General features: G+C 45.7%; 1 protein-coding gene across 2 annotated transcripts; it reads right to left on the bottom strand.

The window, feature by feature from the left end:
• Nucleotides 1-426: 426 nt before the first annotated feature.
• Nucleotides 427-14209, bottom strand: arih2 (ariadne homolog 2). 2 transcript variants are annotated; one of them, XM_084479274.1, is made up of 15 exons: nt 14103-14209; nt 10178-10782; nt 8723-8790; nt 8427-8499; nt 7690-7831; nt 6961-7082; nt 6058-6167; nt 5657-5774; nt 5420-5470; nt 4914-4935; nt 4403-4554; nt 3803-3946; nt 2471-2578; nt 2145-2273; nt 427-1661 (listed from the first exon to the last, which is right to left on the bottom strand). In XM_084479274.1, the coding sequence occupies exons 2-15, from the start codon at nt 10454-10456 to the stop codon at nt 1590-1592; spliced, it is 1590 nt and encodes a 529-aa protein (XP_084335400.1). In that variant the 5' UTR covers nt 10457-10782; nt 14103-14209; the 3' UTR covers nt 427-1589. The 2 variants fall into 2 exon arrangements, with proteins under 2 accessions (XP_084335400.1, XP_084335401.1); XM_084479275.1 differs by having other exon boundaries at nt 2510-2578.
• Between the last annotated feature and the right edge of the window lie 37 nt (nt 14210-14246).

Here is a 14246-nt window from a genome sequence, read left to right as displayed (position 1 = left end):
CATGTTTACATTGACAAATATATATAATCTTGAAAGCTTTCTTCAAATGAGAAACGTATACTGAGTTACTATTGAATTTGCTGTATATCATTAAAACACCAATCACAATTTCCGTTATGGTTAGTATAAATCTTCTGAACTATGAGAAGCCCCCCCCCGTACAGTGTATACAATAGTATTAATAACCACACAGGAGACAGGTGCCGGTTTTAAAAACTCTCAGTAACTAGTTCTGTATTAATGTACAACCGTTGAAAATTACATATTTTTTTTGGGGGAGGGGGGGGGGGTCTTTTGTTTTTCTTCTTCAAACGATTCCTCAGCCATATTCCAGACGGAAACAAAACAAACAAAAAACTGAAGAGGGGGGGGGAAGAAACTACCATACAATACAAATAAAATAAAAGACAAAAAAGGGATAAGGAGGCAAATTAATAGCTTGTTTATTTTTTTTTTTTCATTCCGGAGTGTTTGAGCATGGATGTGTGCGTGCGCGTGTGTGTGTGTGATGATGTGAGTGTTGTGGTATGCACGTGCATGCGCTTGCTTTACAATGAGCAGAGTATTTAATGGACGTATGGGTTATGCTCTTAGGTTCAGCTGGGCTTTCACAGTCCGATCACGGGGGGTGGGGGGGGGGGGGGGGGGTGGACATCAGGAGAAGATCTACATTTTACTAACATCAGATACAAAGTTTTTTTTACATCCACCTTTATCGAGTTCGTCTTGCATGGTTAGAAATCACAAAAAATATAAACACGGCAAATAACATCTAGCCACCATCATGGCAGCATCATAGACCCAACGCAATCACAATTTCTGACCGGCTCTAATTGATACCAAGGGAGTTCAGGTGCTTTATAATTGACAGGACAAGGACACTCCCCCCAGCACAGATTCGGAACCAATCAGAAACTCACAAATGCCTGCTTCACCAGTCGACCCCCCAGCAGTTCAAATTTAACATTTGGTTGCTCTTAATAGAGTTTAACGTTATCTTTTTTATCTAATCAAATTGTGAGGTCATACTGAACGAAATCGAAACAGGTCAAACGGGAAGCGTTCCATGCGCTGTACACCCTGGGGAACGTCTTCAGCTGGGTACCAACAAGAAACGGCGTCATCTGGGTGACTGGACCGCAAAAGCAGAGAAGTCTTGGAAACCGCCAAGAGTGACACGCAACAGCTTCTGCAAACCAGGTGTTCTGGAAACGGAAGGATGTTGAGAAGCAAAGTGGGGGGGGGGGGGGGGGGAGAGACCCCATGAAGAGGAGGATACAATCGTGCCATTCTGCCTACCCTGCCAGACCACAGCCAGAGAGGGAGAGGGACGGGTGAGAGGGATCGATGAGTGAGAGATGACACACACACACACACACACACACACACACACACACACACACACACACACACACACACACACACACACACACACACACACACACACACACACACACACACACACACACACACACGTGAAGTGAAGGATGTATGGACCGTGAGCAGGTGAAGGATGGAAGGAAGGAAGGAAGGATGGCGGGGGGGGGGGGGGGGGGCATGCTGGTGTTTGGCGGGCGTGGTTGAGGGCTTCAGGTGTCGTGGAAGTCCTTCAGCAGTGTGCGTCGTCTCTGCTCTGCGATGTGCATTTGATTCTCCAGATCCTGCAGGGACACGAGGGCGTCAACACGAGGGTCAAGAACAGGCCTGTCCACACTCACACGTGCAACCGTTATTAAGCCATTGATTTCATTGATTGAAGTTATGGACGAGGCCATTGCTTGAGATTTGCATCCATCAGCAGACACTCCCCATATTTGGCACATTGAGGCGGGCCTTGAATGCCGCCTCGCACTAGTCTCTGGCCAACGCTCATCAATATTCAAAGCGCAATACATTTTTTTTATGAAATAAAACTGTCAAACGGGGGCCTCTCAAAATGCATCATATGGAGATGGACTCGCCATGGAGATCCTAGCCGAATGAAGAAACAATGTACTCGCTTTGTGTTGTCCAATAATTAAACCTCATTCTTTCCCATTGACTTAAAATGGTGAGCAACCTTTTAGCAGCCAACCGCCGTCAGCCACCTACAGAGCCACTAAACGCCAGGCCCCGCCCCACCCCATGCCCCCCCACTCTCTCACCCCTCTGTCGTTGGCACTGAGCTCGCCCTCCCCTCCCACCACCACGCCTCTCTCGTAGCTGTCGGCGCGCTCCACCTTCCAGGACAGGTTCTCGATCTCCGCCTCCAGCTGGGCCTGCTGGTACTCAAACTGCAGGGGGGGGGGGAGATTAACCACAATCACATCATGCGTTTATTCACCTGTTTATTTTACAGCCACCCACACAGTTCACACACACACCTTGAATGTATATTCTCCATGCCAATGAAGGACTTTTGAATTTAAATTGAAATTGCGGAAAATGGCATAGCGAAGACAAGGGGAAAGGGGAAGCAGAAGGTACCTACCACTAGGGATGGAGAGGGATTTGTTGTTATGTTGCTCACCAGTTTCTTGCGAGGCCCAGACTCCATGTAGTAGGCGTAGGGGTAGGTGTACTGCAGCGTATAGCGACACTGGACCCACACACACATACAAACACATGGTTCCATTTTTATCAATATGTCCATATTGTGAACTATTTGTAGACTTGCATCATTGAGACATCTTCAACACTAATTCTTCTTTCATGTCAAAAGGTAGAGGTTAACCCGGTGGGTATAGCCAGCCCTGAGCTTTACCTCCAAGTGATCGTCTTTTGGGAGATTGTACAACGATTCTGCTTTTCCCCCCCAAGATCAACTGAGCACATCCACCTAAAAACTTTGTTATACATCATGTGCTATGTGATGGTTAGGAGCCCCTCATACAGTTATTTGGTTCTGGTAGCTCATTATTTTAATTTGATGTTGCTGTGGCCAGAAGCATTGCTGGAGGGTGAACGGAAAGCTGGGATCGCCACAATATACACATAATATTGGCCAAAATATGGGAATTGTTAACTCCCTAATATCAGTATCGGCCCCTAAACTCCAGCATCGGTCGGGCTCTAGTCTCATTTCGTCCGTACTAGAGGGTTGGGTCCATATGTGTCTGTGCAGGAATATGGCAAATAAAGTTCTGAGTAAAGTCACCAGGCTCACAAAGTTCTTAGCCAGAAATTCCAAATTTTTAGATAGGTCAACAATGATAATTTTAGCCAACTGCTTAATTTTAAATCATTTTGAATTTGCAAGTACTTCCTGGTTTGAAGGCCTAACAAGCAGACTAAAGGGAGGCTGCAAACAGGACAGAATAAATTGATTAGAGTTATTCTGAACGTGGGCCATAGGTCTCATATTGGTAGGTCACAATTTGCGGAGCTCAACTGGATGAATATGATCCATAAAATACTGTTTGGTAGCACCCAAACGTTTTTATCATGTCTTATTACTAAGATAAAAGGACAAGCACAATATTTGCACTCGTGGCAGCATTTCAGATCTGCATCCATATTCATTTAAAACATCTTTAGGGAAAGGAACCTTTGCCTATCTATATAGGGGCAGTTCAGTGGAACAAATTAGATAGGGAAATTAAAATCACATCCAGTCTGAACTCTTTTAAAAAGAGAATCAAGGCCTGGTTGCTAGAGAGGGTGGCTGAATAGAGCAGCCTGATGTTTTATGTGAGGACCACAATGGAAATAAGTCCTGGACTTTCTTGTGTTTGTATCCTCAATTGTGTCTTGTTGATGTCTTTTAATGTGTGTAAGTACATTTCTGATACGATTTAAATAAATCAAATCAAAGTGTGTGTACCTTGGCCAGCAGTTTGGCTGCGTTCTGGAGGTACTGCCAGTCGATCCAGGTGCCCAGGTTGTTCATCACCCGCTCCTGGATCTTCTCCTGGATGCGCTGGTACGTCTGGGCCTCCAGCTGGAGGGACTTGTTGTGATTCTCCCACTGGAGGAGGAGCAGCACCACAACGTTACGTTACTCACTGCAATGGACTGGAGTCGCTCACAATCCAGTCTGCATTACAAAACAGACCAATATGCCACTCCATGGACACTGATTAAAAGCTCTTAGACACATGATCGATTGTCTCTGCTAGATATGGGTGGAATAATAAGTATTAAAATAAACCCCTCTGTAATATTTCTCAATTAATGCTCTTGGTATTCTTTATTTTGTACTGACAATAGGGTTCAATGCCCTGATTTAGCAACCATATCCCAAACTAGTTTGAACTAGAATAAGAAAACAAAGACGCCTTCAACGTTATCCAATCCCTTTGCATGTGTGCTCAGAACCCTCCACCTGGCATAGGCTTCAGCATCCATACTTCCGGCCTGCTTGTGACAGTGTCCTGGTGAGTGATCAATCAATCCGTGTGGTGCTGCGCTACGAACCACCCACCCTCTCAAAGTAGAAGAGGTATTTCTTCAGGGCCTCGCGGGCCTGGGCCTGCTGGCTCTGGTTGACGATGTCGGGGTTCTCCTTGTAGCGGCTGCACTCGTAGTACTCACTGCCGTGGGTCTTCCAGTCGCCCAGACACATCCAGCAGAAGTCTGGAGACACACACACAGCCCTTTAACTCAGAGGGCCTTACTCCGACCACCGGGATACATATGGCGAATTGAACTCCTTTCAGGCAGTTTGGGGGTGATGTGCTGCACCGACAGTAATGGTACACAGGGAATATAATCCCGGAAATGCAATGCACAGTCAACGCAGACAGGTACACAGTCAACGCAGACAGAGACACAGTCAACGCAGACAGAGACACAGTCAACGCAGACAGAGACACAGTCAACGCAGACAGGGACACAGTCAACGCAGACAGAGACACAGTCAACGCAGACAGAGACACAGTCAACTTCCACAGGGAACAGAGGCTAACCGAGGGAGGACAGAAGGCGTTACTCACCGTGTTTGCACTTGGAGCATTGCTGAAAAGACAAGACAAAAGTAGACTCAGTACTGAATCATCTAGCTTCAATTCAAGTTCAAAAGTAGCCTTTTTAGAAACTGGAAAGTTTAAAAGAGCCTCCATGAAGTGATGTTGGGTGCCCCAAATGTCAATGCTACCTTACTGCACCCCCTCAAATGTTACAGGGTCATTATTGACATTGGAGAAATACTGGTGGTATTCCGCTATAGAATAATGAAATACACATGATTATACTGTAGGTGGCCTCATCTCATGAATGGCTTCAGACTAAACGTAGGAAGGGGAAAAGTAACATAACAAGTGACTCAATAATAAAACAGTAGAAAGTAGCCTAAATATTTGAGTGTGTGGAACTGAGGCAACTGCTCAGATGGCTACAAATTGCACACAAAAAAACAAAACTCTACTTCCACCAACATGAATACCTAAACTATTTGCCATCACTGTACAGATGTATAGACCGTCATAGTGAGAACACTGACCATGTGGTTGCACCCTCCGTTCTTCTCAATGCAGATATTGCACTTGGGACACTGTGGAGCAGAAAGGGAGAGACACAGCGAGAGGGCTTGGTCAAAACAAGCCATGACATCATTACAACACGAAACATGATATCCCAGCCAGAGACGGGGAGACACAGGGCTGATCACTGAGAGACGGCGAGAGAGAGAGAGCACTGCAGGAGAGGAGCGTGTGCCGTCGGTAAGTGCGCGCCTTACGTCTTTAGTGTGTGCGCTGATGTAGTTTGCCGTCTCCGAGTCGTCTGCGCATTTGGTCAGCCATTTCCGGATGGTGGGGCAATCCGTGGGCGCGTGGTACATCTGGCGGCATTTAAAACTAGGGCAGCCGCAGATCAACAGAGAGGACACCGTTTACTCATGGTTAATGGCAACCTGGCGGCACGACACACAACAAATCTCCAACACACACACACACACTAATATAAAGGAATACAATTACAATAGACCCCATAACAGAAATAGACCCACTGCAAGGCCTTGTACGGCTTTAGTGTTGATTCAAGCATTCAAGTTCAAGTCAAACCGTTTATAAATAATTCCCCCCTGCATGTCGTTATTGACATCCGGATAAACACGACGGTGCATGCGGCGGGGCGTACCAGAAGACCTCCATGCAGCGGCTGCACTGCACCCTGCGGGCCCGCGGCTCCTCCACCTGGATCACGATGGGGCAGTCCGCGCCGGGACACAGCTGGAGCTGGAAGTGGCTCTGGAGGGTGGGGAGGGTGGGGAGGGGGAGAGGGAGGGGATTAAAGCTGGGGTAGGCCATTTATTTTTTAGAAGCATTCCTCGTCATAGTTGTTGGAATTCTCTTTAGGTCCAGACTGCAATCTATAAATCAAATTCCCAGAGACAAAATAATAAATGAACAGGTAGTACGTACAAGTAACTGTAGCACACAGTATTAAGCCGGTCTCATTGTCTCATTCAGTCACTCATTGAGCATGACCGGAATCTTCTGTATGGATACGCAGACCTGTTGCTAAAGCTAGCGATCTAGCCATGGGTTTTGGGGGGAGTGGCTTTGGAAGAGGGCAAGAAGGGTGGGATTTTGTTGGTTGGATAGTTTCAAGAGCTACTTACACTGGCTGGTCTTTCTGTGTGTGGTCTACCATAGCTTTAATAAAAGGTACATTAGAATTGGGATCTGTTGACTTGTATTTTATTCATTTCCCTTTGGGGCTGAAAGTTTCCCAGCACATCCATCTAAACAAGAGAACCGTTTTAAGAATGACGCATGACCCAACTAATTTTCATAAGACTTATTCCACTGTAAGGACAGCTCTTTTTATATTTGACCGTTAGTTAAATAATTTATTAACACAAATCTCTTTTTGCAGAGTGCCCTGAGGTTTGACATAATACCTTGTTACTATCCATTCTGGACGACACTTTTAGGCAAATGATAGTTCTACAGTTAGACCTTTGGGCTGGAGAACGAGAGACACAAAGACGGGTTGGAGGAAGGAAAACCGACAGCAGGTCAGCACAGAGGAGGGTACCTCCACGTAGTCCCTGAAGAGGTAGCGTCTGTACTTGTCTTTCAGCTCTTCTCCCGGGAGGAGAGGAAGCACAAAGTCCTCTGGCATTTGCAAGGAACAGTCCTGAGCCATGCACGAAACACCTGCCCCACACGCACACAAAACAAAACAAAAAAAGAATAGTTTCAGGCTATTTGTACTCTACACCTGATAAATATGCAGGTGCTTTTGCATCCGTTCCTGGGGTGCGTTCTACCGTTTACACACTCCACAGCTGTGTGGGCGGGGAAGACATATTTCTGAAGATATTACGTGAAATAGTCGTGGTCTGCGGTAGTGGTGAGTGGTCCACACATGAGATATGAACGATGCAATATACTTTGGTTTGCATCAACAGCATCAGTGCTGCTGAACACACTAGTATGGGGGGAATTTAGTGCTGAAACACACTGTAGTTGTGCAAGAACATTTTACGGGTTCACCCTTAATGTCATTTGTTCGCCTCAGTTTGAAAGATAATGACAGCCAACTTTCAAAAGTAACTTTTTGAAGCCGTGTTTTGACAGAGTTTTCTCAAGCGTGTCTCCAGTAAGACACGCTTGAAAACAACAACGTTTGAACATTGTGAAGCGTGACTGAAGAGACTGCCTGACAAGGTGTGTGAACGTACACACACACACACTTTCCACCTTTTATAAGTGTTGTAAATGTACGAGCAGATTTGTTTTCATTCCTGGGCGAAGGACTCACCCACTCCCAAGCCATCCTTGACGAGCACGGTGCAGTGCTGCTCCCAGCATGCTTTGCAGAAGGAGTGCTGACAGGGCAGAGCCAGCAGGGCGTCCCGCCGCACCACCTGGAGACACACTCCACACTGGAGGGACTGAGGGGCCTGACACACACACACACACACACACACACACACACACACACACACACACACACACACACACACACACACACACACACACACACACACACACACACACACACACACACACACACACACACACACACACACACACACACAGGTGATGAGCACAAACATACATCTCCTCAAATCGTGTGAGATTCCTTATATAAAAAGAAAAAGGGCAAACAAAACGTTATATATAAAACGTTACTTCAGTAGATCAGCATTCGTTTGGCTGATGTGCTTATGAATTTTAAGTATTAGTCATATTCATATTTATAGTACGTATAGCGAGTACAATAATCACACACAAATATTTAAGTTTGTATGTGTACAATATTATTTTTATCTCGACCTCAAAGCAGAAATAGAATCCAAGAGTGCACAAATGTCCCCTAGTTTGCTGAGCAAGCCAACCACTTGCCAGCACATTTATGAGACAGAATCAAGGCATGAAGTCAATGATACGGTTCTAGCCGTTCCCTGGGACCGGCCTTCCGCCCTAAAGGAAAACACTGATTTCTCAAGTCAGTGCTCAAGTCGATGATATATGACACACACAAACGGGACTCACTGTGAGTGTTCTGCAAGTGCTGCTGGGCTGCACCAGGGCATCGGACATCAGCAGAGATGAGTTGGACTGGTATCTATGGAAACCGTGACCAGAGCACACAGTCCGTTGAAAAAGGTGTGCGTGTTTCTTTGTTTGTGTGTTTGTGCACGTGTGTACAGATTGATGAAAACAGGAAGCACGGACATCAGCAACAGATGGAGAAAGACTGAAGGAAAAGGCAGTGTGAGGAAGAGGGGTGTGAGAGAAAGCTGTGTAGATGGGAAAGTGGAAGGAGGGTATGGGTGTGTTTCTGTTACCTGTCAAGTATTAATGACACCTGCCAGTGAAAATGCACGAGCACCAGTTTAGCTACCGCCGGTAATACCTGAGCAAGAGGAGAGAGAGACATGGGAGGTACAAGATGAGAAATAATGAGAATAACACTGCGATAAAAGTTTTTGTGAGAAAGTTTCTCAAACATGTCACCAAGTTCGCACAAAAAGTTACTTTTTACCTATTAGTTCCGACCCACTAGACGCTTGAACTTCTAAATAAGTCTGTTATTGCATGTCATTAATATATTTCAGTTAAATGCGTGGCCGCTTGACTGAACTCTTCCAGAGCGGCATCCCATTAAAATCGACTCTACCGGTGTCTGCTCAAGCCAAGGTCCGTGTAATACAAGGCCCTGTGGGCGGTGAGGGGGCCCTTCAGACTGGGTGGTGTTGGACCGTACCCAGAGTGTCTGGTAGGTCTCTTTTGAACGACTCAGCATTCAAATCCAATTGGTTCTGCCGTTTGAATGAGTGTTATCCCCCAGCGCCAGGAACTGGCTGAGTGACACTTAACTTGTGCTGCGTAAAAAGGGGGAAAACCCTTTTCAGGGAAAACCTCCAACAAGTCCCACTGATTATCTGTGTAATAAGCAGACACCAGAACATAATACCTAGCTTACAAAATTCTAACCCTTTTACAGACATTATAGAATATGAAAGCAGTCCAGCGTAAGTACTGATATTTACAACTGCAGCACTTCTGAGGGACAGGCTATTGTTGTGGCTTGTGATCGACTCCCAGACGAAAGAGGAATTGGGTTTCCCCAGTTCATCCCCAGTGTCCGCAGACCAGGCCAAAAACTCCAGAGGGGCTGACTTACTCCTTGTTTCCTGTTTCTTTTACAGAGAAGTTCTTCAGAAGAAAACTCATTGTGAGCAAATTAAGAAGAGTGATTTTAAAAAGTGTATTTTGACAGTGGCCAGTCTACAGTGTTAGCGATGTTTCTGTTAGTCAATTACATGCCTACAGATCGCTTCCTCCAGCAACAGGATAGGTCAAGACTAACATGCAGGGAGAGCACGTGAAACGCACCCGTTGCCTTAGATCGGAGCTCAGACTGTAGAGACTTGACCTCCGTCTGATCCAAGGGACTAGCTAAACACCAAGTACTTCAGCATAGGGCTGTGCAATGAATCTAATTTTGATTGCGATTTATGGGTCAAAAGATCTCCAAACTAATATAGAGTTAAACCTTTTTTTTCTCCAATCATTAATTTTTTTATAGAATTAGAACAACTGGATACATTTTTCTACACTTTGTACATTTCCCCATTTATTTGGAATACATGGGGAAATTTTTAAGTTCTCAGTTACAAGTTTTTTGGAGAAAAATGCTGAACAAATACTTCATGCTTTCAAACTCAAAAACAATCGTTTGAATAATCGTGATTTCAACATCGACCAAAAATAATAATAATAAGCACCGCCGTACTCACCTTCAGCAAGGCCGCCACGTTGTTCACCTCCTCGCTGAGCACCCGCTGGCTCTCCTTGTAGGTGAGGCAGGTGAACTGGTACTCCTCGGGGTCGAACGAGTCGGCCCCCTGCTGTTCCACGTCGCTGGCGACGCCCTCATAGTAGTCGGCAATGTCGCCCTGGTCCTCCTCCTCTTCGTCGTCGTCACCGCCGTCCTCGTCCTCGTCGTCCTCCTCCGAGTTCACGCCGTAGTCTTCCTCATTGCTGTCCGACGCCTGGCTGTTCATATCCACAGACATCCGGGACGGCCAATCAGATCAACCCGGACAGGTGGACGGCCCCGCCTACCTGTCGGAGCACACCTGACGGATTGGCAAAACCAATAAAAACAACAAAAAAAAAGGGTCTGTTCGAAGCTCCGCCTCTTTGGGGAGGAGGTTGTCTGCCGTGGATTGGTCCTCTCTGGGGGACTTCTAGTGCGGCTACAGAGACGACAAGCTGGTCTTCCTGTCTGTGGGAGGGGGCGGGGTTTGAGCTGAACGAAGCTCAGCAGCAGCGGAAGAAGCAGAAGAAGTCACACTCGCCGTCACTCATCTTCAGGGCGCGAGGAGGGTACGTGGCGGGGCTGGAAGAAGAACAAAGACAGGAGAGAAGGGGGGGGGGGGGGAGATGAGATGAGAATAAGATTATAAATTAAGGGGGGGGGGGGGTAATGGTAATGGTAATGCAGCCAGCAAGGTTGAGTGGTAGTTAGATTATTATAATTCCTGTTTTAAGATTATTCTTGTTACTTTTTGTGTGGGTTCATCACGAGTGTTGAAACACTGACTGTCTATCAAACTCTCAGCAGAGGCCACTTCATCTGAACAGTCCCGTGATCCACTGGTTGAGGCCTTAAACAAATCTCATCAAGGGCAAGCAGCAGTCTCCCAGAGGAACACACTGCACCGGGGACTACATGATGAGGCGAGCCAAGGCTGGGACGTCGTGTTCAAGTGTCCCAATGTCGAGGGTTTAAAAACCTTCTGGCTCCATCCGCAAACGGCCACCCACCACACACACTAATGTGTTGGAGGAAGTGCAAATTAAATTCTACACTGCCGAGTCTGCTGGGAACTCGACTGAAGTGTATTCATAGTCAAGATCCCATGACCACAGCTCTTCATAATTATTCTTCCACTCTTTAATCCTATTGAAACCAATATATATATATATATATATATATATATATATATATATATATATATATATATATATATATCACAGAAGAACTTGAAGTCAGTCTATATATACACCACTCCCGATACTACCTAGAAATTATTCTCCTATGTTGAGACCCAGCAATTTGGTGAAGTAACAACCGATTCATTACATATATTGATGATAAATGTCCTCAAGTTGTCTTGATCGAGGAGGCCCATAGGTAGCCTGTGTGGACATTGGGAGGGATCAAACCTAGCGCCCGTAGCAGAGGAGGGGAACTCCCTTACCCAAACAATATACTATCAGAGCCCCATAAGACAAACACCTGAGCAGCAGGTGTTCAGTGTGTAGGACTGTTTCAAGGCATGTTCAGACTTGTTTCTACCACCAATGCAAGCCAACGCGAAGCCAAGACGGCCGCCTTTTAAGAACCACTTGATGCTCAGAGAATTCATTAAGGGTGGCGGGCTATCCCAAAACTGTGACCTCAGAGCTTAACTCGCCGCCGAGAGATGTGTCGCCTCTACTCCATTATCCAATCATGACTGTCATAGGGAATGTGACACCATTTTGATTGATCACATCATTGGCCTGTATGTATATTCAAACCCAGCTCTGGTTCATTACAGCACGGCACGCCATTTGATGAATATTTAATGGTAGTCAAAGTCTTAGCTTTTACTGAGCTATTTTGGAAATGTATGATTATGTTGTAAAAGTATAACCATGTAGTAAAACTTAATCACCAGTAGGACTGTTGACTTCTGGTCGGCATGCACTTGTTCAACCCATCGGACAATCGCTGGTAGCTTTCATAAGGAAAAAAGGCGCTTCCTAATCCATTATTTTTCGGGAGCGGAACGGACATATGCAGACCAGTGATTGAGTGATCTTGTGATATTGTGTGGGAAATCATATTAATTATGAATACAATTATATTCAAGGCTGCTTGTTTTTCTGTTAATCGAATCGTATTGTTCAGAGCCTAGACTTGGTTTCGATTAAACTTGTTTTACACTTGAATGAGTCATCAGGAAAATTGGGGGAACTTCCAAAGGGCAGACAGTGATTATCCAGCATTAGACTAAGGGGTTTATCTCAGCGGTCACTTTACCATAGCTGCCTCAGCCCTAAACCTCAGAGACAACCTGCACTACCTTCCATGGGTTGTTGTTAAAGTTTACGGAACCAATGGGTCTGAAAATTCTAAATAATAATAATACTACTTTTGATTTATTTTTTGCATTGTTTTTCTGAATCAACAAGATTATTATCTCACAACTCTGAGAAAGCTAAATGGAAAACAATCTCTTTCCAAGAAAATATTGATAGATCCTGAGATCGATTTCATGGAAGCATCATGTACCGCCTGCATTGTATAATTCGATTGAGTTTGAGATATTTGGAGATACTGGTGTCTTTGAGTAAAACGGTCTATTGTTTTTGTTTGTCGACTTTGCACATGCGGCACTTCTGGAGTTTGCAGGCCCCTCAGGACTTTCCATAAGCATTTCAGGATTTCGGTATATAGCATTTTTTCAGACAGAATGCCCGTTCTGACCTGGTGGACCATGCTGTGTTTTTTCAGGAAGTGGCCAAGCCAACCATTACTTTATACAGCTTACCTCTACTGTCCCCGACTTTAACTTAAATAGCACTGTTTGAGGGTCAAGCTGATTCACAACAGATACCAGACTCCATGCACCCGAGTTTCTCTTTGGATTTAGATCTTCTTGTTCATTAAAAAAAACAGCAAATATATATTTTCCCATAAAGTATTTTCCCGGAATTCTGTAAATAAATAAATAATAAATAAATAATTCAGAAAACAGGTCAATTTTTTTATATCCGGTAGTAGGAACTAAAAACATCACAAACGGGTCAAACCCAGGTGACCCAAGGAGACAGGTCAAGTGAAGACCCGCATAACAACCTACCCTTTGTGCCAAAGTAATGAATCAACCCAATTAAGAGCTCGGTATTCCACGTCAATGCGTCGATTACTGTGCGTTATTGGATACGATAACGCCCAAGAACCCCATTGGCCATGGTTTCAAATCCGGCCGCAGCCCCCCACCTGAGTGGTGTAACCAACCATCCCGGCAGCGACAGCCCCCCCATGCTCACATTCCGCCCCGACTAAAAATAGTCCCCCAGAACTGGGTGACATACATATTGGTGGGCTGATGTGTCAGAGCAGCTCGCAGAGCAATAACCACACATTTAAATGCACTGTGCCGAATTTAAAGGGAGAGGGGCTGGGGGTTGGTCTGTTCCTGGTAGCTACCAGCTAGCTCCAGGGGGGCCGGCGGAGATCAGGGAGACTTGTGGTCACAAACTAAATGAAGCAAAGTCAATTGGGTGCTAATGTTAGCCAGGCTAGCTCCGCCGGGCTAGCGTGTTGACGCGTTTAGAAGTAAACGGAATACGAGCGGCGTGTCGACTCCCATCGTTCAACAAATCACACACAATAGGACATGTCGGAGGTAGTCTCTGGTGAAACTTTGCCCAGGACTCGGGCACAGCCACCGCACACACTCCCATTGTTCTTCATACAAATACACAAAAAACACACCAGAGGGGCGACGCAGCCATCCCCTGCTGTGTGCTGCGAACGCCTCACTCTGTCCCAATCTACCCCGGGGATGAGATGTAAACAAGGCCCGCTTCACCGCGATACCGAGGAGACACCAGAAGAAGCACCGGGAGCGAACATCACTACACAAAGTCGTTCATATTTACCTTCCCGAACTGCGTCGAGTCAGCTTACAATGAAAGCCAAAAGTGGTTTGAGAGGATCCAGAACCGATGTCACTCCGCTTGCTCGGTAGCCGGAAGGTGGACTCTTACGCGAGTATTTATAAATGATGTCACTTCCGCGTACAA

The sequence above is a fragment of the Micromesistius poutassou genome (assembly GCF_964030765.1).
Source record: "Micromesistius poutassou genome assembly, chromosome: 15".
NCBI classification, from domain to species: domain Eukaryota; kingdom Metazoa; phylum Chordata; class Actinopteri; order Gadiformes; family Gadidae; genus Micromesistius; species Micromesistius poutassou.
Note: the sequence above shows the minus strand (reverse complement) of the source record. Positions and strands in the feature narration are given on the sequence as shown.

Coding starts and splice junctions, on each gene's coding strand:
- arih2 (XM_084479274.1), bottom strand. CDS start 10,456: ATGTCTGTGGATATGAACAGCCAGGCGTCGGACAGCAATGAGGAAGAC. Junction 8,791..10,177: donor ACGTGGCGGCCTTGCTGAAG/GTGAGTACGGCG, acceptor CCTCTTGCTCAG/GTATTACCGGCGGTAGCTAA. Junction 2,579..3,802: donor CAGCCAAACTGCTGGCCAAG/GTACACACACTT, acceptor GTGTGGGTCCAG/TGTCGCTATACGCTGCAGTA.